This window comes from Coloeus monedula (assembly GCF_965178545.1).
Source record: "Coloeus monedula genome assembly, chromosome: 25".
Lineage (NCBI taxonomy): Eukaryota > Metazoa > Chordata > Aves > Passeriformes > Corvidae > Coloeus > Coloeus monedula.
Window position 1 is genome coordinate 4,168,057 of NC_138805.1, and position 23,095 is coordinate 4,191,151.

Here is a 23,095-nt window from a genome sequence, read left to right on the forward strand (position 1 = left end):
CACAGTCGGGCTCTCCTCTCACCATCGCTCTTTGGACAGTCTGTCAAACCCTATGAAGATCCAAGGAAAATCATTAACACCACCATAACTCCCTCACAGTGCTCCCCACTACCCCACTGTGTCACCACGTGAGTTTTTACCCACCTGCTCACCCAGCAAGGGCCAGCCAGCCCCATCAGCACCTCCGGTGCCCTGGGGATCCTCTCCATCCTCGGGGTGTCCCAGCACAGCCCCAGCACCCCCACAGTGTGCAAAGATAGACCCTCAGGCCACAGTCAGCTATCTCAGGTCAGCACACCCACACTCCTGTCATCCTCCACCAGTTCATTAATTAACGCCGAGATAAGGGTGGGAGACATGGCCCGGGGCAGGAGGAGGCAAAGAGAGACTGGAGAGAGAGCCTGGAGACCTGGAGAGCAAAGAGGGAGATGCAGAGGGATGGGGAGAGGGCACAGAGGCAGAGGGGGCAGAGAGCAAACATGGGGAGAGACACAGCAGACCCAGCTGAGAGTGAGCACAGAGACAAGAGAGGGATGGCAAAGAAGCACAGAGAGGCACAGAGAGAGCAGAGAGTGAGGACAGAGAGAGCAGAGACAGACAGGAGAGGCACAGGCTGGGAGCAGAGAGGCACAGAGATGGGGGACTGAGGCAGCAGAGAGGCAGCCACGGGGAGAAAAGAGGGGTGAAGGAGAGAATTCAGAGCTAACACACACACAGAGGGCACGGAGGCACAAAGAGGGAGCTGAGAGGCAGAGAACATGAAGAGACCACATCCTGCTACCCACCTCTTCTCTTGGGGCAAGGGGAACCAGCTGCCCTCCTGCTGCCCCAGAACCCCAATCCCCTCTGCTCCTTCTGCCCTACATCCCAGCCCATCCCACGGCAAACCTGCCAGACACACACTTCAGCCCTGACCTGTGCCCTCAGCTCTGGTGTGCCCCTGCCTGGCACCCCACAACTCCCTCCTCACCCCTCCCAGGGACTCTCTGCAGCCTTGGTGTCCTTCCAGCCCCTGCTGCTGCTCCCCATCCTTGCCCCATCACACAGGAGCCGCTGCTTACCAAGGATTACAACACTTTTTATTCCCACGCAGCCGTTTCACAGAGTTACAAACACAAGACAAGACACCAACACTGACAGCCCCCCCACACCCACCAGCACCCCAAGGCTGCTCCCCACTCTTCCACCAGGCACCCCAATGCTGCCCTGTGCCCGCAGACCCCAACCCTGCTCTGACCCTCAACCGTTGCGCACCACGCAAACACGGCAGGGAATTCCATCCCTCCTTCTTCTGACTCTTGTTCCTGCCCACCAGAAAGCACCTCTTTCCAAGTATTGGCACCAGCTTGTCACCACCAAGCACAGTGCCAAGATTTCCAGACCCCCATGGATGAGTTTGGCTCTCTGAACCAAACCTCAGCACCGCCTCTGCTCCGGAGAGTCAGAGGGTGACACGGTCCCAAGGTGTCACAACATCCAGTGATGGCAGTGCACTGCTCTGGCCATGACCTGTGCCCCCCACACCTACCTCTGGTTGAGTCTGTGAGCTCATAAGACCCTGGTGGCAGCTCCCAAGGACAGTGGAGACCCACAGCTGTCCATGTGAGGGGACAGCGCGCGCTCCATCCTGTCCCACGCTACCGACAGCGGCGTGGGCCACCTACAGTGCACCCCACAAGGGAAAGCCCAGGGAAAAGCTGCAAAACCCCTCGAGTCCACATCAACGATGGAAAGCTGCAAAAAAACCCCAAACCCCAGTCCCACATCACTGCTGGCGATCATCCAGCTCTGTCTCGCCGTTGCTGCCGCTGCGCTGGCCGCGTGTCCCCTTCACGTCCGGGTCCACACCCCATCGCTCTCCAGGTCACGTCCCTTTGCCTCCTCGCAGCGTGGCCGGGTTGGCAGCAGCGTGGCCACTGCGGGGGGGGCTGTCTCCTACCCTACAAAGACTCAGGCTGACGCGAGAACAGTTTTTGGCTGGGCGGCGGGGCCGTGCCTACGAGGTCAGGTGCCGTGGAGCTGAGCGCAGCCACAGGCACAGCTGGGCTGCCAGCAGCAGGGTCACTCGGGCACGGTGCTCCCCTGAAGAGCTGGAGGCTGCCAACACAACAAGACCCACATGAGCTGGGGCTCCAGCACACATGCAGCAGGTGCCTGCCTCCCAGGTGCCCCTCAAATCACGCCAGTCTGGTGCCCACCCAAATGCCCGACCTCACTGCTGGGCCCCCAGACTCTGCCCATGGTGTTTACCCCACCCTGCACCATGCAGGTACCATCACCTCCCTTGCAGCTGCCTGCCCGCTCTTCAGAACCTGCCAGCAGTGGCCCCACAGCCCTCAGGTGACAGGGACGGCACACATCTGGCTCCCTGCCCTCCACACCCCTCCTGTCTGCAACGCATCACACGTCCCAGCCACCTTCCCCACACTGCTCGTCCCACAGCCCCTCGGTTTGGGGGTGGCAGTTCCCTGCTGTGCCCACCCTGACCCCGGTACTTGCCCCTGCAGCTCTTGCCGTCCCCTTGCAGTGTCCCTGTCACACAGCTGCACAAAGGCCCGTCCGCCCGGCTCGTGCAGATCTGCTCACAGCCTCCGTTGTCCTCACACCAGTCCGATCCTGGGCACAGAGAGCAAAGGGGGACACCTGAGCCATGCTCCCAGACCCCTGATCCTTGGCTGCCAGAGGCTGGGATGGCAGAAATCCACCCCCAGCCTTCCCTGGGGTCCCACACTTACGCTTCCTCCTGATCGGCCCCACTGAGAGGATCTGCTCCTTGGACTCCTCGGTGAAGGCACTGGCCATCCTCGTGTGCTGAGGGCAGTTCTATTCGGGGATAAACACCATCTCTGTCACCCTCAGCCTCTGCCCGGGCCCCCTCTGTGCCCCTCCAGCTGTCCCAGCTCCCAAAGGGACCCTGCAACCAGGCTCAGAGAGCACAGGTCCTAAGGTGAGCTGCCCATGACGGAGCATCTCCTCCCCATGCCTTGAGGGACACACAACCCTCCCATCTCACCCCTAGGACTACATCTCTGGTCACCTCTCTGATGCCACATCAACAGGGCTCACTGCACTCTGGAAGAGCCCTTCAAATTAAGCAATCCACCCCTCTGCTCTCGCCCCACTCACGATTTTGCAGGAGTATTTCTCGGAGTCGCAGAGGGACACGGCGCAGTGCAGGTGAACCTCGTCGTAGTCGCCGATGAACTTGAAGACGGTGACGTGGAAGCGACACGTCAGTGACACCCCGTTCTCCTCTATGCCAATGGTGTTGTCCTTCATGTTTTGGCACCTGTGCAAAGCACTGATGCTCAGCACCACCCTCCTGTGACTGCCACCCTCCCTCAAGGGGTCTCTGTCCCCATAAGGTCCCTCACCCCAGGTACCACAGTGGGGTGCTTAGACCCTGCCATGGCTTGTCTATGGTGTCATGCCCTGCCTCTGTCACCTCTCTGGCATTCCCAACTTGTACTCCCACTTCCCAAAATGCCTGTGCCATGATCCGTATTCCCTCATCTGCTGCGAACAGGAGTCACCCACAGCATTGTTGACACAAGGAAGGTGCTTCTCCCTGCACCTGGTGCTCTGTCACAGCAGGGCTTCTGGCTGTGTCTACACCGAGCAAATTAACTCCTGCTCTAACAACACTGCTCCTCACCCTTTCCAGATTTTGACCATCTCATTGGCCAAAAGGTCCTTGTCCCAGCTGATGCCACCACCCTTCGAGCACCAAGAGACACCACGAAAACCATCGGGGCTCGTGGTCACTCACCCTCCCTCGATGATGAAGTAGCGCAGTTTGTCGTTGCTGTCCCGCGAGGGAGTGGCGTAGCACTTGTTCAGCATCAGGATCAAGTGGTTGGAGTCAGCCCCCACCACAAAGACCCCCACGTAGAGCACGTCCCGGGTGGTGAGCACCACCTCACCCTGCCGGTACGGGTGCTTGTAGGACGAGTTCTTGTACAGGGCCATCTTGGTGGTGAAGCTCCCTTCCTGCGTCGGCACCGTCAGGTTAATCACACTAACGACGGCAAAAAGAATACTGGCTCAGATGGAGGAAAGGTCATGAACCCCAAAATTGCTGCCTTGCTTCAGAACCAGCACTGCCTCACCCATCTGTGCAATGGGCCCTGCTCCTACCTGAGCATCGGCCGCACCACTGAATCCAGGGAGATCTTGATGTCCAGCTCATAGGCACAGGAAAACTCCACATTGATGGTTCTGTCCCGGGTGATGATGTTGCCCGTGTTGTTGGCGCTCTCGATCCACACCGTGTTCTTGTACACTATGTGAGTGCTGTTGGACTGCAGAGGGAGCACAGGCACTGCTTAATTCCAGCTGTCCCTGCTTCCCTGCTCCTGATGAGCACCTATAAATGAGCTGTGTGACAAGGGCCCTGCTGCCCCTCCACCTCTGGCCAGAAAGGGCTTGGAATTGTATCCTTATTCTACAAAACCTTCCTCTGTTCTCCTTGACCCCCAGCCCATTAAAGCACCTCCCAAGCATCACTTGCACTGACCTGCCCCAACCCTGGACTGTCCCACACTCCCAGCCCTGCATGCCCCACATCCCAGCTCACCTGCACCAGGTTGCCACAGTTGCCTTTGGTGTTGTTGATCTGGAAGGAGATGAAGTCCTCCCCCTCGATGCCGGGGCAGTGGCGGTCGTTGACCCGCACGCCCTCACGCTCAAAGCCCAGCTGGAACAGTTTGCACTTGGAAATGGACACCTCCATTTGGGCGGCCTTGCAGGTCACCTCCGCATCAATGATGTCGTGGGTGGCTAAAGGAGGAGATGAGACAACTTCAGATCACCACAAATGGCCCACTGACTTTTCTCTCCACCACCAGAAGTGGGCTGGGATCTTCTCCTGTGGTGTGCCCTGCCCATCCTACATCCCTGCTGCTCAAAGTGTTCCCAAACCAGAGATGCCCATAACGTGCACCCCAGAAAAGCTGTTCCCTGCTCTCTGCTCCCCTCCTGAACTGTGCATGGTCAGGAAAACCTGTCCTGGCAGAGGTCACAGCCCTCAGCATGTCCCTTCCCAAAGCCCCAGTGGCACGATGGCCCAACATGGAGCTCGGCACTGACCCCACAGCCAGGAGCAGGGGACTCCCTGTTCCCATAGGGCCAGGAGCAGAGGACTCACTGTTCCCGTAGGGCGGGGGCTCGATGCAGCCGCACAGCTCGCCGCCGTTGTCCAGCTCGCAGGTGCGGTTGGGGCAGTCGGCACCCACGCAGGGATCTTCCACCACTCCTGCTAAACAGCACAAGACACAGCACAAACACAACCTTTACCCTCAGACTGCAGGGCAGCCACCTCCAGCCCCTCTCCCCAGTAGGACATGGTTCCCCTCGACCTGGACAGCCCCAGTTCTCTTACAGCAATTCTCCTTCTCGATCCACTCGGTGCCCAGGATGCCGAAGGTCCGGCAGGCCTCTCCGTAGGCAGCCAGCGAGCCGCACAGCTGGACCTTCTTGTGGTTGTAGCAGCCATCCAGAAAGCAGGACTCGTAAAAGGGCAGCGGGTCCAGGAGGCCGTAGCAGGGCTGGAAGTAGCCCTTCATGTCGGTCAGCTTCAGGCAGTAGCTGTCACTCTGCAGCTGCTGGATCTGGACGTTGTCACACGAGGCGGCGTATTGCGAGTACTGCAGCTCGTTGCAGCTGTGGGCACCGGACACGTCGTGGGGGTTCCTTTCATGGCCAGCCCTGTTCCCATTCCCACTCCCGCCTGGTGGGAAAGGGCTGTCTGTCCACTCACCTCTTCTGCATGCCGTTGGTTTTCCAGCTCTGTGCCAGCACCACGCTGCTGACGGCCGGCTTGCCCCGCAGCGTGGCGTAGTCGTCGGTGGGGTCGCCGTTGAAGTTGCCACAGAGGCCGCACACCTTGTTCTGCAGCCGCTCGCCGATGGTGATTTTGATGACGTTGAAGCCGTTGTAGCGGATCTGGATGTCGGGGCTGGAGTCGATGACCAGGAAGCCCTCCTGGCTGAAGATCTTGGTGGACAGCCCCGTGACAAAGGGGATGCTCACGTGGCTTCCGTTCACCTGGTGCAAGAGAAGACACAAAGCTGATGTCCCTCCCATATCCTCTGCTTACAGATGTGGGTGAGCCACTCGTAAATGATTCCATGGCTGCTCCCCACTATCCCAGCTGTGAAAACATCGACAGTTCCCTGGGGCCCTAGTGGAGACCACTGCGCAGCCTGGACTGCCATCCACTATTCCCTCCCCGCCCACCTCTGGAGGGGCCGGACACCCATGATGAGACCTCACCTTGACAGTGTTCCTGTCACTGATGAGGATCTGCTCCTCGTTGATATAGAAGTACACGGGGGAGATGATGGTGAGGTTGGGCGAGGACCACTTGTCGAAGTTGATGATGAGCTGGAAGGAGAAGTCGGGCAGCTTCTGGCAGATGGTGGAGAGGACGAAGGCGCAGTTGGCGGGGAAGCGCAGGAAGGCGCCGTCGAAGGTGCGGAAGACGCCGCCGCCGGCCGCCAGGCAGAAGGAGCTGCGGGTGCTGAAGCAGCCGCGGACGCCGTTGCGCAGCGCGCACTCCTCGTCCGACTTGCAGTGCCGGGGGTCGCACTGGATCAGGTTGCGCCGGAAGCAGCGGCACCGCCGGGTGCAGTCCCCGTTCCAGAAGAGCTGCTTGGGCTGAAAGAGGGACCCATCACCGGCTGTCCCATCGCCCTCCAAGGATGTTTGGGACAAGGTTTACAGCCCTCTGTCACACGATAAGGAACAGCAGGCAACGAGGGCAGAGGAAAATGTGCAAAGGACGCGCTGGCAGCTTGCACCTACCTTGCAACATTGCTGCTACCCATACTCACCTTTGCACTGCCACCACAACCTCCCTCACCTCTTCTGCGCACACAAAAACCACAGTGCTAAAAATACCTCTTTGGCCTCTTTCCTGCACTCTGCCAGCCACCAACCCATCTGCAAGGAGCCCCATTTGACAGTAGCCCGATACTGGCTCCTCATGGAGCAAAGGCATCTTCCACAGAACAGTTGTACTGGCACAAAATACAACCCACTAAAACATGAGCAACGCTGTAAGCACAGCACTCTGCTGCATCAAACTCCTCAGTGACATGCAGCAGCTACGAAAAAACAAATTTCATGTGAAACAGTAAATTTACCATGTGTGGAATACCTAGAACAATGTGATCATAGAGTGCTGGACTTTGGCACTCATCAAAGAGTTTTCCCAGTCACCAGCCTTTCCTCCATCCCACCTCCACCAGTGCCCTCCTGTGCTTGACACTCAGGTCACCTTCACCCAACAACTGCTTGATGGGTTTTTTGGATAGAAAGACTCCCTGTGCAGCACACCATGCAAGGACATCCCTCTCCTCTCTAGCCCTGCAACCAGCCCAGCCTGACTGTCATCCCCACTCAAACTCTGCCCAGAAATACCATCCAGATGGAGGGAGCAAGCCCCAAGAGCCACGTACCTCGTAGTATTTGCCATCGGAGTAGCAGCCACAGTTGTGGGGCAGGATGCAGCTCTTGCCATTGAGGACGTAGCCAGGGTCACACTGACAGCCCTCCACGCAGTAGTGGCTGCAGTCGCTCTTCAGCCGGATGGCGGCACATCGGGGCTGGCACAGGGACACGCAGCTCTCGTAGTGGCTGTTGGGGGGACAGCTGACAGCTGAGCAGGGGACAAAACAGACACAGATTAGCTCCATGGACAAAACCAACCTGGCTCCCCACCAGGGACTGACTCAGACCTGTCCTGCATGGTGCCAGTCTGTGGCCTCACCACCCTGCGAGAGCGGGGCCCCTGAGCCATGAGTTGCTTGTTAGAACAGAAAAACAACACAAATTTAATTTTCAGTCTCGTTAGCAAAGACAATTACTTCCCATCTGATTTGCCAGACAGATTGGCTGCCAGGGAGGCATGCAGTCCCCATCCTCAGGAGCCTGATTGAACAGCACATCGTCATCTTATTGACAAGGTGCTGCAGCTTCATTAGAGCAAACACATCCTGCTGGCTCTGAGGCTGACTAATACAACCCCTGGTTAACAATGAGGGGATTGCTGATTCCTTCTGAGCTTGAGGCTTCCCCTTTTCCATCCCTGCTCCTGCTGTACCACATGCAGTTTGTAACAACTCCAAGAGACTTCACCCACCTCACCCAGCAACTGTGAGAGGGATTGGTTGCCAGGCCATCGGCCTCCCCCTCCCTGGCATCCCAGGAAAAGAAGGGTGGCACTTACAGCATGAGGTGAAGTTCCTCCAGCCAGTGATGGCAATGCCCTGAGTCTGGCACGTGCTGGCGTAGTTCTGCAGCCAGCTGCAGGCAGTCTGCATGGCCCCCCCATCCACGCACGTGTCGAAGAGGCAGTTCTTGTAGAAGAAGCCGGGGTTGATCTTGCTGTGGCACTTGGCAAAGACGCCACTTTGGCTGGGGATGAGGCTGCAGAGCTGCTGGGGCTTCCAGAAGCCTTCCACCTTGCCGCAGGCCGGGCAGCGGTCGCCGCAGCCCACGCGGCAGAACGCGTCCCTCTTGGCCCAGCTCTGCACGAAGTCACTGATGCTGGTGGCCGGTGTCCCCCCCGCGGCCACCAGGTCGTCCTCGGGGTTGCCGTTGTAGCGGCCGCAGAGACCGTAGGTGAGGTTCTGGAAACCCCGTGGGATGGTGACAGACAGGAAGGTCTTCCAGTCATACACCACCTTCAAGCCGAAGTCAGTCTCCACCACGATGTGGAAGCCAAAGGCAAAGATGTTCACTTTGCCCTGGCCCAGCTTCAGGGGCAGGTAGAGACGCTCGTTGTTGATCTGCAGGGAGGAAACAAGGCACACTGTGAGTGGGAATCGTGGTGGGAGCTTCCTCAGAAGGACACAAATGAGGGCATCTCAGCATTCCCAGAGCACGGCCCCTGCTGACCTCACCTCCACACCCAAAACAAGGCAGCCGAAACAGAAACCCCCTCCAAAAGCTGTGCCTGGCAACACCCTAGGACAAGCCCAAGCGTGACCTGACCCCCAGAAAACCTTGCAGGCCACATCTAGGGAATTGCTCCGCAGTTTGGGAGTCACACCTGCAGAAATAACCGCAGCCCTCATGGTCCTGCACTCACCAGCACGGTGTACTTGTAGGCACGGTGGATGACGATGTTGTAATTAAAGACCTCCACTTCGACCTGTTTCACCCACAGGGCCAGAGAGGTGTCCCGATCCTCGTTCTTGGCCGTGACACTGAACGCCGGGAACGTGTCCGAGCGCTCCACCATGGGCCGGGAGATGGTGGTGCACAGCACCAGCTCACAGCTGCTCTGGAAGTCGAAGGAGTAGCCATCAAAAGTCAGGTAGTGCCCGTAGCCCGAGATGATGCAGGAGGCGTCGGTGCGGACGTGGCAGTAGTAGAGGCCGTTCTCCTCCAGGCAGTACTCGTCGTCCTTGCAGGACACGTTCTCGCAGTACACGCTGTTGTCCGAGCCATTGCAGTAGCACAGGAAGTGGCAGGAGATGTCCATCCAGAAGGTCTGGTTGGTGGCCAGCTGCCGGCCCTCGAAGTTGCAGCCGCACTCGCGGCGGGGGATGCAGCGGGTGCCGCGCAGGGCGAAGCCCTCGTCGCACTGGCAGCCCTCCGAGCAGGTGTCCCTGCACACGGGGCCCGAGGCCAGGCTCTCGCAGGTCTCCACGCAGCTCATGCACTCCTCGAAGTGGCTGTTCTCCGGGCAGGAGAGAGCTGCAGGGCCGGCAAACACAGAGCCTGAGCCCCCAGCTCCGACAGCACAGGGTGAGGAACAGGCAAAAAGCAGGTGGTGACCGATTCAGGGGGAAAAGAGGAAAGAGTCCCAGCATTTTGTGGCCACTGGCTCATCCCATTCCCTTTGCAGCCCCTTCTCCCCTCAGCCATCACCCCCCTCACATCTCAGCCCTGTCCTGCCATGTGCCAAATGATGCCTTCTCCTGTTATTTCCCAAACAAACACCTTCCTGAACACTCTGAGGCAGAGACAGGCACAGCCTTCCCACCACCTACTTCCACACTCAGGATTTTTCACATTTGCTTCTGAATTGTGAGTGTTCTCCCATCCACGGCAAGTTTACAGCGGCAGCTAAAACCCAGTGTTATTCAAATAATCCTCTGGTGGTGGCGTACAGCACCGCCAGACACCATCTGTGGCTCCAGAATGCTCCTACAGTGCACCATAAAACTTCTGCTGCCTCCTGAAATGCCACCCTGAAACCACTTCCCTGGGAAATCTGTCTCTGCTGGCACCAGAAATTACTGCCTGTGATTCCAGCATCCCGCACGAAAAGCTGCTCCACCTCTGCGCGCCCACAAATCCCCAACAAAAAGTCTCTGCCTAGGTCTGGTGGGTTCCAAACCCCCTTCTCCCCATCCTGGGTGATGAAAAGCTTTGGTGGACTCACGGCAGAAGCTGTGGCTCCTCCACTGGCCGATGTCCACGTCGGCGTTCTTGCAGGCACTGGCGTAGCGTGCCACCGAGTCACACAGCTCCGACACGTTGCCCCCGCTCTGGCACAGGCGGAAGAGGCATGTCCTGTAGTAGGCTGAGACGTTGACCACGCTGTGACACTCCAGGAAGGAGCTGTTGGTGGGGTCATTGATGATGCCGCAGCTGGAGCGGCTCCTGTAGGACTTGAGCAGCTCCGAGTCGTTGTTGCAAGCCATGAGCAGGTCCCCACACTCCCCGTTGCAGATCTCGTCGAAGGTGGTCCAGCTCTCCAGGAAGAGCTCCAGGTTGTCCGTGAACTTGCCCTTGGGCAGGCTGAATTCGTCGCTGGAGTTGTCGTTGAAGAGGCCGCAGAGGCCGCCGGTGCAGTTGAAGTAGGAGGTGGAGAGGCGGATCTCCAGGAGGCCAGAGTCATAGTAGCTGATGGCCAGGAGCCCCTCAGACTCCATCATGGTGCTGTTGTCAGTCTGGTAGATTTCCAGGCGGCCAGAGGGGTGGAAATAGGGCAGCCCCACATCATAACCATTCACCTACAAGGAACAAGGTCGAGAGGCTTCAGGAAGGGTGATGTGGCTTTGCCCAACCACACCCTGCACGTTAAACACTTCCTGACCCATACCCACCCTCCAAGGCCCAGAGCCTCCTCTGAGTGAGGGCATGCAGCTGTATCTTTGCTTTTTGCCCCACAAAAAGCAATTTTTCTTCCAGGGCAAAAACACTTTGCAGGAGAAAGAGGAGGCAGGAAAGCCTCCTCAGCAAACAGGAGGAGCAGTGCTGTGGCAACAACTTCACAGGCACCTCAAGGGCCTCCGTGTCATGGCTCAAGTGCCACTGTGGTGTCCACAGCCACAGATCCATGAGCTCTTCTCCACTGGATCACAGCACAAGCCACCACCTCCCAGCCCATCCCTAGGCCGCACCTTTACCTTAATGTCTGACAGCCTGGTGCCTGCAATCTTCACCTCTTGGCCGGCCGCCTGGACCCGCACAACGCGCGGCCCGTTGGGAGCGGAGCCGGCCTTCTTCTGGCTGATGTCCACCTCGATGAAGTCCGGCCTCTCTGGGCAGGTCTTGAGCAGCGTGTAGGACTGTTCCAGCGGGTAGGGGAAGGTGATGCCATCAAAGGTCTGCAGCACCTGGTCCTGCCCCACCAAACACACGGTCTCCCGCTTTGGGTAGCACCCCCGGTAGCCGTTCTCGATGGTGCAGATCTCTCCCTCGGGGCAGGTGGTGTTGAAGCACCTGGCCTCCCTGCCAGGCTCGCAGTGGCACTGCACAGTGCAGTCTGGTGATGCCCAGAAGGACTCCCCGATGGCGTAGTAGCGGCCGTTCACGTCACAGCCGCAGCCCTGGACGGGGACGCAGCGGTCGGCGCTGAGGACGTGGCCCTCGGGGCACTCGCAGCCCTCGGTGCAGGGGGAGGTGCAGGCCAGCGGGGCCGTGAGGTCCGAGCAGGTGGCAGGGCAGCTGCTGGCACACACCGAGTACTGGCTGAGCTCTGGGCACTGCACGGCTGCCGCTGTGGGCGCAGAGGGGTGACAAACAGAAGGACTGTGTTATGGCACAATTCAGGGTCAGCTGCCACCTTCTCACTGGCCACAGCAGAGACAACACGGAGGGACCCGTGACCCCCTCAGTGGTAGGACTGGCCCCTCCATTTCCTTCCTAGGCCTCCCTGGCCAGTCCTGGGCTTCTCCAAAATAGCCCCAGAGCCACTGAGCCACCCAGAGCTATTTAAGGCTGCAAGGATGGTGGACTGACCAACCAGTCCCCATTCCAGTCCAGCCTCCAACTCTCCTCATGGCAGCTGATGATCTCCAGGACAACATGGAGCTTCCACCTCATGCCTGGCTTGTGCCACACTTTTGCTGGAGCAAGGGTGTGATGCCACGGAGAGGAGGGACCGATCAGTTCCCTCCCGACACCCTCCACTTCAGGCAATTCCCTCCCTTGGATTTCCTCCCCCTCCTGTCACACACTCCTGGGCACACAAGCAAACCCCGGCACTGCTCCCCTCCTCCCAAACACTCACCGCATCCCGTCTGGCTCCGCCACTCTCCCACCGAGATGCCCAGGGCCTGGCACACGGCAGCGTACGCCTGGATGGCCTGGCACAGCCCGGTGCCATTGTCTCTGGCGCTGCAGAGGTCGTAGACACAGCTGTGCACGAAGGCTGTGGGGTCCACGACGGAGCCACACTCCCAGAGGGGCCCCCCACTCTTGTTGATGAAGCCGCAGTACTCAGGGGTGAAATACAGAGCCTCGGTGGCGGGGTCACAGAGGCTGCAGTTCTCCAGGCAGCCCGTGGAGCACCTGCGCTCGGGATGTGGCACCTGCCAGCTCTCGCCCAGCTCCGGCACGGACGTGGCCACCCTCCCGTCCGAGCGCAGGATGTCATCCTCCGGGTCTTTGTTGTAATTGCCGCACAGCCCGCACGTGGCGTTGATGTACGAGCCCGGCACGGAAACGGAGGCGTAGTGCTGTCCGTCGTAGGTCACCAGCAGGCCGAAGTCAGTCTCCAGGGCGGTGGACAGGCCGCTTTGGTAGACCTTGATTGCACCCAGTTCCAGGGAGATGGGCAGGGACACCACCAGGTCGTCCACCTGCGGGGACAACACCCGGCGGCTGAGCCAGCGCGTGGAACAGCAGAGCCCTCGTGCTGGGACACAGACAGGACAGTCCTGTTGTGGGGTTTTGGGGTGGGGACACGCACAGAGGGCCAGCCATTGGGAAGCCACAGGCATTTCCTGTGCCCCGTGCCCATCCCCAGGACCCACGAGGCCCAGAAGTGCCATCCCACGCTCTCCAGGTTGCCAGCACGGTCCTGCTGCTGCCCCAGAGGAGCCGACCTGGCAAGTTCCCTGCTTCCAGCAGAGCTCTTACCTTTGCCTTCCCAAAGCTGCCCTTGGGGAGAACAATCTTGTGCGAGTAGACCTCCACAAAAATATCCCTCAGCCAGGAGACGGAGGAGCCGCCTCGGTTCTCATTCTTGGCCTCCACGTTGAAGTAGGGCAGCTGGGAGCCTGGCCAGCACTGCCTGGCGAGGAGGTAGGAGCAGGAACCCTGGAAGTGAAAGAGGAAGCCGTCGAAGGTGTGGTAATGTGGATCTCCGAACACCACGCAGGTGCTGCTCTCCACCGGCACGCACTGGAAGAATTTGGTCTTCGTCTCACACGCCTCGAAGGGGCCACAAGCCATGTCCTGGCAGAGGATCTCATTGTTGAAGTCCAGGCAGCGGCACTTGGTGGTGCAGTTGGCGTTGTCCCAAAAGATCTCCCCTTGACGGAGAAACTGTCCTAGAAAGACAGAAAGGGAAAAACCCACGCTACATCACTTCTTGAAACAGAAACACACTCTGAGTGCACCCTCGGGGGGGGGTCTGCTGCTCCTGTGATGGGGACCACCACCACCGTGTCCCGCTGCTGGGCTTCTCAGCTGCTTTGTGTAAACTCCCAGCAAGAGCCGCTCAGCAAACCCCAAGCTCCGTTTCCAATGGGTGGTGCATCCTCTTCGAGTCCTACCCACGCCACGAGTCCCTGGAATGCTGCGAGTGCTGTCACAAATCCGGGGTCAGTGCTGCAACAAGCAGGCTGGAAAACTTGAAGGCTGTTCCACACATTTTGGACACCCACCACTCTGGTTCTTCTTCAGTATTGCAGGGCACAAGAGGCATTTGTGCTGTTTTCCCAAAGGAAAAGCCCCATTTGGAGGCACCTTCCAGCCCTTTTGCTGCACTTGCACCATCCTCCAGCCTTGCTGCCATTTCCATGATTCCCCTGCTCACACAACTGTGCTGGTCAGAAAGTCACTCTGTCATCAGCAGCCCCAGGAGCAATTTACTCCCATTCAGGAAGAGCTCGTAGTAATTACAACACCAAAGAGCTGTTGACAAGCAACTTCCACCCCACACACGAGCCCCAGCGGGAGCGCTGAGTGATCGCACAGCCCCAGACGGAGCAGACGTGTTACACCACCAGAGAGGAGCGGGTTTGGCTGGTGACAGACAGGAGAGGCTGGGAGAAGGCTGGAGAACAAGGATGGCAAGTCCCCGTGAGGGATTCTGTCCCCTCCATCTGGCCATCTTTCACACTCCTCCAGCGCGTGGCTTCTGCCGTGCACTGCCTGAGTTTACCTCTCCTAAACTTTTTGTTCTCTTCCCTGCCTCCTACAAAAAAAATATGCTATTTTCTGCTTCCCCGCAACAAATGTCTCCTCTTGGCAAGGCCCACGCTCCAACCATCCTGGAGTGGGGAATTTGGGAAAGGGGTGTCATTCGGATCCAACACCTCGTGCTGTGTCTCCTCTCGTGGAGGGCAATCAGCCATTCGCTGTGAAATTTAAATCCAGTGGCGGGATCTACTCGTGTTCCTCTTGTCACCTGCAAAGCTGAGACTGGTTTCCAGTTTCTCTTCAAAGTCCAGCCTTTCCTCCTGGGGTCAGCAGCTGGAAAACGCTGGAGCAGCTGGACCCAAAACTCTGCTGGAGCTGCAAGAGCCTTGGAGTCTCGTGGACCTTCAGTACCATCCTAAACTAGGACATAAAGAAGCCACATGACTCCAGTGTCCATCAGCAAATGACAATCCACTCTTGCTGGAAAGACTCCTGGAGCACAGTGGATGCTCCTGACAGTTTTATTTGTCAAATGGAAATGCAATAATCTTTCAGCAGCAGAGTCCCTGTGCAGCCACTGTGTGCATCGATTAATCCCTTTATGGCCCTGCGCTGTCAGGGACGCAGGCACAGACTCTGTAACTGCTGCAGACACACGGCATTTGTCCTGCCTGGAAAACCTGCTGTTCCTCCTGCAGAAACAAGGGAAATGGCACCACAAGATCAGCTTCCCTAATTTGTGGGCAGCAGGAAATTGCTGTCCCTGGGTCTTTCCTGTTGCCACCAATTATCGCAGGAACTCGGAGATGTGCACAGACTGAACCCTCTCTTGTGTTTCTGTCCCTGCAGCTGCAGCTCGTGGGGACGCCTTGGCAAAAGCAAAGATCATGCAGCACCCCAACAGCAGCACCTTTTCCTACACTGCACCCCAAAATCTGGGGACAAGCAATGCCATTTCTGCCTTACCTCTCAGGCTGCAGCCGTTGGCCGGGTCTATTTCTCTGCCATCTATTTTGAAAGCCCAGCGCCCAGGGACGTTTACGTTGGTTGTTTCCTCAATATTGACAATGTCTGGGGTTCTGGAGCCTGGGATGCTGAAAAAGTTGGTGAGATTTCCACCATTGAAGCCAGCCTAAACCAGAGAGAGAGAGAGCAAATTCCATCACCCATCTTGGCAACGGGAAAGTGATGCTGCATTTCCTCACTTCTCTGTTCCCCACTGAGTGCATCTTCTTTAGTTTTAACAGCTCTTTCTGGAGATTTCTGCTTTCAGATAGTCTGAATTTCTTTTTTTCAGGTGGTTTGGATGTGAGTGAAAGGCTAACCAGGCACTACAAGCAGAAGGGATGTGTATTTACAGATTTATGTTTGTACAGACACGTCTGTATATACATATAGATCTGAGGCTGTGTGAATTGAGTGGCCAAAATAAAGTCAGGGAGCAATGTAGGGAGATTCCCCTTATTCAGGAATGTCCCCCTCTCCTCAGGCAGAGGGACTGGCTGTGGCACTGCTGCCACCACCAAATTTTGGAGTGCTCATCCCACCATGCCCAGCAGTTCAGTGCAAGGCCAGTTCTAGGCCTGAGCAAGCACGGCCACCTTGGGAAAAGCCATAGGCAGTCATCCAAGAGCTCAGCAGAGGTGGGGATGCGGGAGCAGGAGCCTCACCTGTGCCATCACCCCGCCGAGACCAGTGAGGGGGTCCCCTCCGCTGGCCGTGCCCGTGGTCCAGCTGATTTCGTGGTAGTTAAATAAGGCAAAGGACGACACCCCGTCTGTGATCAGGACAGCCTGGAACGTGTTCACCTGTGCAAAACCACGGGCACATTCACAAGGTGATACTGCTTTTCTCCTGCCCTTCTGCCACATTGTTGTCTGGCCTGGGTGAGCCTCACAGTGAAGACCAGAAGTGGAACGAGACCCCAAAATCCGCTTGTTCTTGCTGCCACAGCTGCAGCAGCTCCCATTCCTGCTCCTTCCTCCACCTGGGAGCGTGTGAGGACGATCTCGGATCCAAGGGAACACCAATAGATGGCAGCATGAGAATAAGCTCACGGGGAAGGAGCAGCGGGCAGGATCTGGGTGGTTGTGATCTGTTATCTCCCATTACTCCACCTTAGCTTTATTCCTGCATTATCTTTCCCTGTTCCCTTCCACGTTCATATCCTACAACGCTGCTGAGGGTGGATTCCATCCAAGCCAGCCGTGTATATCCTGCACTTTGCTGGCTGCCAAATCCCCTCCCTACCAGCTCAATCTGCTGCTCGTGTTCTTCCTTTCACTTGAAATGACTCTGCATTTCCAGCCCCACAAACTCCAGGCACACTCCAGCCCGGAATCCAGCTGGGAAGAGCCCAGCTTCCCTTTTAGGGCTGTGCAGAAAGACAGAAGCAGCTCCTTCTCCCCCTCTATCCCTGCAGATGAAGCAGCAGAGCTCCTCACTGGGAATTCAGTCAGTCCCTTCTCTCAGCTCCCTGCATTTTCCTGTCCTTCCCATCCCTGCCCTGAGAACAGCTCCTCCCGCCTCTGAGCAAGCAGGATTTTAGCAGGGCACAGAGTGTGGGCTGCCTCTCTTTTAATTAATCTAGAGCAACCCTTCGAGCCTGGCTACCTGGGCACTGCCCACTGGGGAGGAAGCCACAGCCACAGAAACAATTCCCAGGTGATTGGGAAAGCCCATGGATCGAACCATCTCCCACTGGGAAGCACCAAGGCTTATCCTGCCAGGAGCCCTGAGTACTGCAAGCAGTCGGTGGCTGCTGGAGGGAGGGAGGGGAGGGCTGGGGGTCACTTTGCACCACATCCCATCCCCTTGGAGCAAACCCACTGGCCCTGAGGATGCCTTAGAGGGCAGCCCAGGGCTGCTCCCGCCGCCTGCACGCCGCAGGGATGTCACTTCCAAGGCACATTCGGCCCCTGCCAGGAGAAATCTCGAACACGGAGGCGAAGCAGCTCTGGGAGCTGTCACGAGAGAGACAGAGGCGGGCAGAGCTGCCTCTCAGCAGCTGCACATGGCACAGTTCACACCCGGGCAGGCAGGGCAGGGAGCTACAGCAGAACCACTTCCACCCCTCATCCTTCCCCTGGGATTATTTCTCCCGTTCCTGGTTTCCTCCTGCTCACCTTTGCCGAGCCTTTGGCTGTGCTGGGAGATCACAAACACGTCACACATAAAGGCAGTGGCACTTGGAGAGTGCCACAACAGCTTTTCCACGCAGCAACAAACCCTGCTCTGCTCAGGAGCCTCTGGGAGGGTGGCAGGAGATGAATCTTACACCTGGATCTCCTCGAGAGGAGCAATTCCATCAACCCCCAAAATTCCCCTCTTTGGAGCTCCTGCCCATGGAGCACCCTCTCTGTCCAACCAGGCCCTCAGGAAATGAACCCTTTTGCGCAGGTGACATCTCCAGGCAGCAGCTGCAGCCTCCCCGAGACCACATTCCCAAAATGGTTTTCTGCAGCTTTTCTGCATTGCGATGAAATTCCTGCTTAAGTTGCATGGTGCTATTTCCTTGTGCCAACTCCAGGCCCTGGCTGCTGCTGAGCAGGAAGGCTGCTCTGTAGCAAAATAAATTGCATTGTGTTGCAAATGTAATTCTTCAGGCAATACACGGATCTCTATATTGCTGGCTGTCTGGAAATATATAGATATATAAAAATATATAAATGTGGGGTTTTTCTGCAAGTGCTGCCAAGACTGGCAAAAAATATGCATCAAATCTCAAGCTTCTCTAGCTGAACTGTTTATCAGAGCCAACTCCTCGAGACAGAAGCAGCTGGGTTTTGGCACTCACAGCACACAGGCTAATCCTGAACAATCCAGACAATAGCTGGGATCCCTCACTTGCTGTTCAAGAATGGGTTGGATGAGGCTTGGAGCAACCCGATCTAGTGGAAGGTGTCCCTGAGGTGATCTTTTCCAACCCAAACCATTCTGATTCTATCTTCACCCCAAGCTCCAGCACGGACCTCCCGCCATCAGCTGCAGTCACAGCTCACAGATTCACCAGATATTTAAAGCTGTCCGTGCCCTGACAAACAGCGCCCTGCCATCCCCCTCCTGTGAGATACAGCTCACACACTGACGGCCATGTGACACGGCCACGCTGTTGGTGTGACTCTGATCAGCGTGATCAGTCTCCCGTGCAGGCAGGGAGCTGCCATCAGAAATATCTGCATTTGTATGCAAGAAGCGCATTATGATCAAGGCAAAAAGCCCTAATTGGTGTCAGAGCCTTGCTTAGATCCACTGCCTACAAACACTGCGGAGGAGATGCTTTCCCTGGAGATCCAAAGCAGGGAGCGAGGCTCGTACAGGCTCCCAGGGGAGAGAATGAAAGGGCCGTGCTGCTCCTCTGCCCAGAAGGGAAGTGAGCAGCAGGAACACAACGTGTCTCACTCAATTTCACACACGAACGATGGGACAAGACACGAAATACACCCGTGAGGAGCGCAGCTCTTACCGGCGTCGTGCTGCTTCCCCCGTAGAACGTCACCTCCTCCCAGGTGACGATGAAGACCCAGAGGGCAGAGAAGGAGGCCATGTCCCTGAAGTGCCTGCGGATGTCCCTGGAGGCTCTGCGGAGCAGCTCTGGCTCCGTGCTCTCCCTGTAGTAGATCTCCCCGCGGATGCCGTTGTGCACGTCTGCCCAGAAGGGCGCCACGAAGGCGCGGCCGTCGGTCAGCGGGAAGGCCTCCGGCGTGAACTGGCTGACCAGGGCGTTGAAGGAGATCACGCCGTTGTTGTTGACCTGCGTGGAGACCCCCACTCTGTCTGAGCAAAGGTGGTTTAGCAGAATAAATCAGCACAGAGCTGCTGGTTTGTCAGGAAATGTGGGGTTGGAGGATTTGGGTTTATACACAGACAGAGGGTGAGCAGCCCAACCTTCTGGGCACAGATTCACTTCATCCTACCCATGGTGGCCAAGGGTTGGTGCAGGAAGCCTCAAAGGCAGGACAAAACCCTGAAAAGTCTTCAAAATAGGGTTCTGCAGGACAACACAGGAAAGGCACCCATCAGAGCAGGATGGCACCCAAATCTACTGAGACACTGCCGTGGGCCCCTGGGGTCACTCAGGCTTTGGAGAGCAGCTCTGCAGCACTGAGGGGTGTGGGTGGTGATGACACAGGTGGCTGCATGGAACAAAACTGCCTTTGGCTTCGTCATCTGTGGCAGATCCTGGGGCTCCCCGAGAGCAGGGAGGGGCCACCTCAGCCTCCCCAGAGTCCGCTGAAGGTGCTCCCCAAAACAACATCGTGGCAAAGCGTGGGCAGCAAATGGCTCTGCTGCCCTGGATGCTGGGATTCCCCACCACACAAGGGCTTGAAATGGGATTCCTGCTCTGCCCGTGCTGCTGTGCACAAATACAAACTGGGGAACGGACGAGGCTTCGCCTCTCTTCTGATCCCACAGTGACCACAAGATTTGGGATGTGGCACAGTCACGCTGACTTAGGCCCTGTCTAAGGTTTAGGTGAGCTCAGGTGACCCCTCTCAGCCCAGCCCTGGTGTCCCCTTAGCCAGGCTTTTTGGGAACAGCAGCAGCCTGTCCTTCTCCTGGGCACCCATAAAACTCTTGCCCTTTTTCCCCCCCTGCAGGTCCTGCATGTTCTTGTTTCTTGTCATGGAGCAGGAATAATGTCCCTGGTGTCAAGCCCTTCGCTTTGCTGTGCCATTTAATCACCCACAGAGAAAATTTATTGCCTTTTAGATTCCTTTCCCATGAACATTATCCCATTAAATATACCTTTGACTTTCTTAATCATAAAACCTATCAGTTCATGAAATCTAAGAACTTGTCAGGTAGCTGCTAATAAATCTTCCAATTCCTGATGACAGGCAGAGCGTGTTTAAAATGCAGCCAATAATGGCAAGGAAAAGGATGAAGGGAAGATCTGCTTTCTCCACTTACATAAATGCTTCTGTACGGGGCTCCAAAAAAGATGAATGGCACAGAGATCTTGATTTCAGGTGAGCTCCCATCATCGACTTTGGGGGTTTTGGTGTCGTTCTGCCAGAATGGATACAGGCTTGCCATGCTGCGAGCTGGAAGGAGAGGGAGAAGAGTCCTCAGGGCAGTGTCAGGACAGCCCTGACTTCAGAGAGGCCACAGGAAAACAGCACCAAACCCAACATCAGCAGCCAAAGGGCGTTTGAAGCCAGGGCAGAGCTGCTGGCTGGGGGACTGGCTTTAGGACAGGCTCTGGGACAGGCTCAGGAGAAAAAGCAACATCCAGGTTAGTCAGGGCACAGCAAAGTGACTACAAGATGCACCAGAGCTGCGCTTCTGCCTCCCCTGGGACTGTGCCCAAGTCATACCCCCTAAGTCTTTTCTTCACACGAGGACAGCAGGTCCATCCCTGCTCCAGGACGGGCAGGACTGGCTGTTCCACGTGGTGAGGTGCTCAGGAGAGCAAACAGCCCCAGTTCCAGCCCCAGAGCCACGTTCCTGGCAGTGCCCACCTTCCTCCTGCCTGTTTTCCCCCTTCCGGGGCTCCTGGCCCGGGGAACAGCCTGAGGGGTCACGACTGCTCCAACATTTCCCGACAAAATTCAGCTTCCTGCTAAAAGGCACTGCCAGTAACATAATTGTCTCTCCCAGAAGTGCTTCAGAACTGTCAGGTTTTGACACATTTCAGCCGCTGTTTTCCTACCAGCCTAAAACCCATCAGCCTGAGGCACCGGCAGCCGCTTCAGGCCCCAGGGAACACGTCCCTTCCTGTCCCAGGCACTGCCAGACCTCCGCTGCCATTTCATGTCCTGTTCCTCCAGCCAGCTCCTCACAGAGCAAAAGGGGATTTCTCTGGGTTTGCCTCCCCCTTCTCCCCTCTTTGATGTAGGAAAGCCTCACGACATTCAATCTGGGCTGACAGAGCCCCAGGCTCGGAACAATCCCGGCTCTGTTCACCTGGATTCAGGACATTTCCGGGGATTTCATTTCCTGGGCCCTACCCTGAGCTCTTGAGGGGCCTCCAGCCGAGGCCAGCTTGCTCTGTGTTCCTATGGACAGGGAAGGGGCTCTCCTTGATGCCCAACCCTGAGGATGCTCCATGCTGGGCATTAAGGAGTCACTGACTGACCCTTCACAGGCTCCAAATTTCCCTGGGGAAAGGGAGATTAGGGGAAATCTGTCCTAACCCATCCTGATTTCCTAGGACACTTGTGTGAGCTGAGTGCCCTGCGTGCCCTGCTGGACACCAAGGGAGGTGGCATTGACGGTGTCCAAACCACAGCTCTGTTTCCACAGACATATCCAAAGGGCCACTGCCAAATTCCTCCTGCCAGGCAGTAAAAGAAATCATTTCACAGCTGTTACACACCTGATGAGTTATCACAGCCAGGGCACAGCTACAAGACATGGATTTTATTCCTTTTTTAAACAGGAAGCTCAGCAGACACTCCTCAACTCTTCTTCAGCTCTACTGGTGCCACACCACCACACCTGCTCAGCAGCCCTAACAGACATTTTCCAAACTCCTGCTTCCTCTGGAATGCTCTGGGTGCACACACAGCCATAAAATGATAAACAAAAGCACCCCTTAGGATTCTCAGTCCCTCCATCCCTATGGGAAACACTCAGTTCACTCTGCTTGTTGCTCTTGCTCCAGCCAAGGAGCTGGGGGTGTTTCTCAAGCCCTCTGGGGTTGTTTCCCAGCCCTCTGGGGTCATTTTCCAAGCCCTCTGGGCTCTCTGGGCACAGCCCAGCTGGGGAATGTTTTCCTGATGAGAGATACTCACCTCTCTGCCGGGCTGTTATCACCAAAAGGGCCACCCAGGCTCCCAGAAATGCTCTCTTGTTCATCCTACAGGAAGGAGACAAACCCAGCCATGCATCACATTGGTAGGAAAGCACATCCTTGAAGCGATTCCCAACTGCTGCCGACACGGGGATGTTTCAGGGCTGGAGGTCCCTCACCTACCAGGCAGCCCTGAAATGCTGTCCCATGCATTGGTGTGAGGAGAATTCCCTGGTGATAACAGCAAATCATCTGTAGTGCCAGAGGGAGCCCAGAACCTCCTGGAAGAGCTCATTTCATGTTGAAAATAAATAAAGCCACGGCTCCCCATGGGCTCTCTATTCTCCTGAGGGTTCAGGAGCAATTCCTGATCCACTTAGTGCAGGGATGGCCACTCCTGGCTGATCCCAGAGGGAGCAGCTCTGCTCCAGACAGGAGAGCTGTGATGTGCTCTCATGGTCCAGGGGCTTCAACTGCAGCTAATCCTCTGCCCTGGCTGCCACCACAACCATTGCTCAGGGGGCTGGATGAGCATGGAAGGAGCACATTTTACACAGCTGGGCAGCTCCTTGAACAGGAATCAATGAGAGAGAGAGAGCAGATACAAAAAGGAAGCGAAATCCTGTGCCAGCTCTAATTCCTTCTGTGCCTAATGCAATTTGTTACTCGTTATAAATCCAATAGAAAATATTGCTCAAACACCTGCTTTGGTTTCTTCACCCGTCAATTCCGCTCGTGCCGCACGGGCACGGCTCAGGCAGAGCTCCCAGGAAGGTCTGGGGTGCTCCCAGCGTGCTGGGGAAAGAT

At 56.9% G+C, this 23,095-nt stretch overlaps 1 protein-coding gene across 1 annotated transcript; it reads right to left on the bottom strand.

Annotated features, from left to right (window-relative positions):
- Positions 1-1,902: 1,902 nt before the first annotated feature.
- On the bottom strand, positions 1,903-22,353 carry LOC309581937 (alpha-tectorin-like; the record flags this gene model as incomplete). Its single annotated transcript, XM_082296855.1, has 23 exons — positions 1,903-2,097; positions 2,500-2,616; positions 2,736-2,823; positions 3,127-3,289; positions 3,770-4,018; positions 4,138-4,301; positions 4,577-4,779; positions 5,147-5,257; positions 5,381-5,661; positions 5,759-6,045; positions 6,274-6,657; positions 7,461-7,660; positions 8,231-8,792; positions 9,095-9,705; positions 10,397-10,970; positions 11,367-11,959; positions 12,473-13,043; positions 13,324-13,736; positions 15,517-15,682; positions 16,221-16,358; positions 19,016-19,303; positions 20,464-20,597; positions 22,290-22,353. 23 exons carry the CDS (start codon positions 22,351-22,353, stop codon positions 1,997-1,999), a joined length of 6,462 nt encoding a protein of 2,153 aa, XP_082152981.1. The 3' UTR covers positions 1,903-1,996.
- Positions 22,354-23,095: the final 742 nt, after the last annotated feature.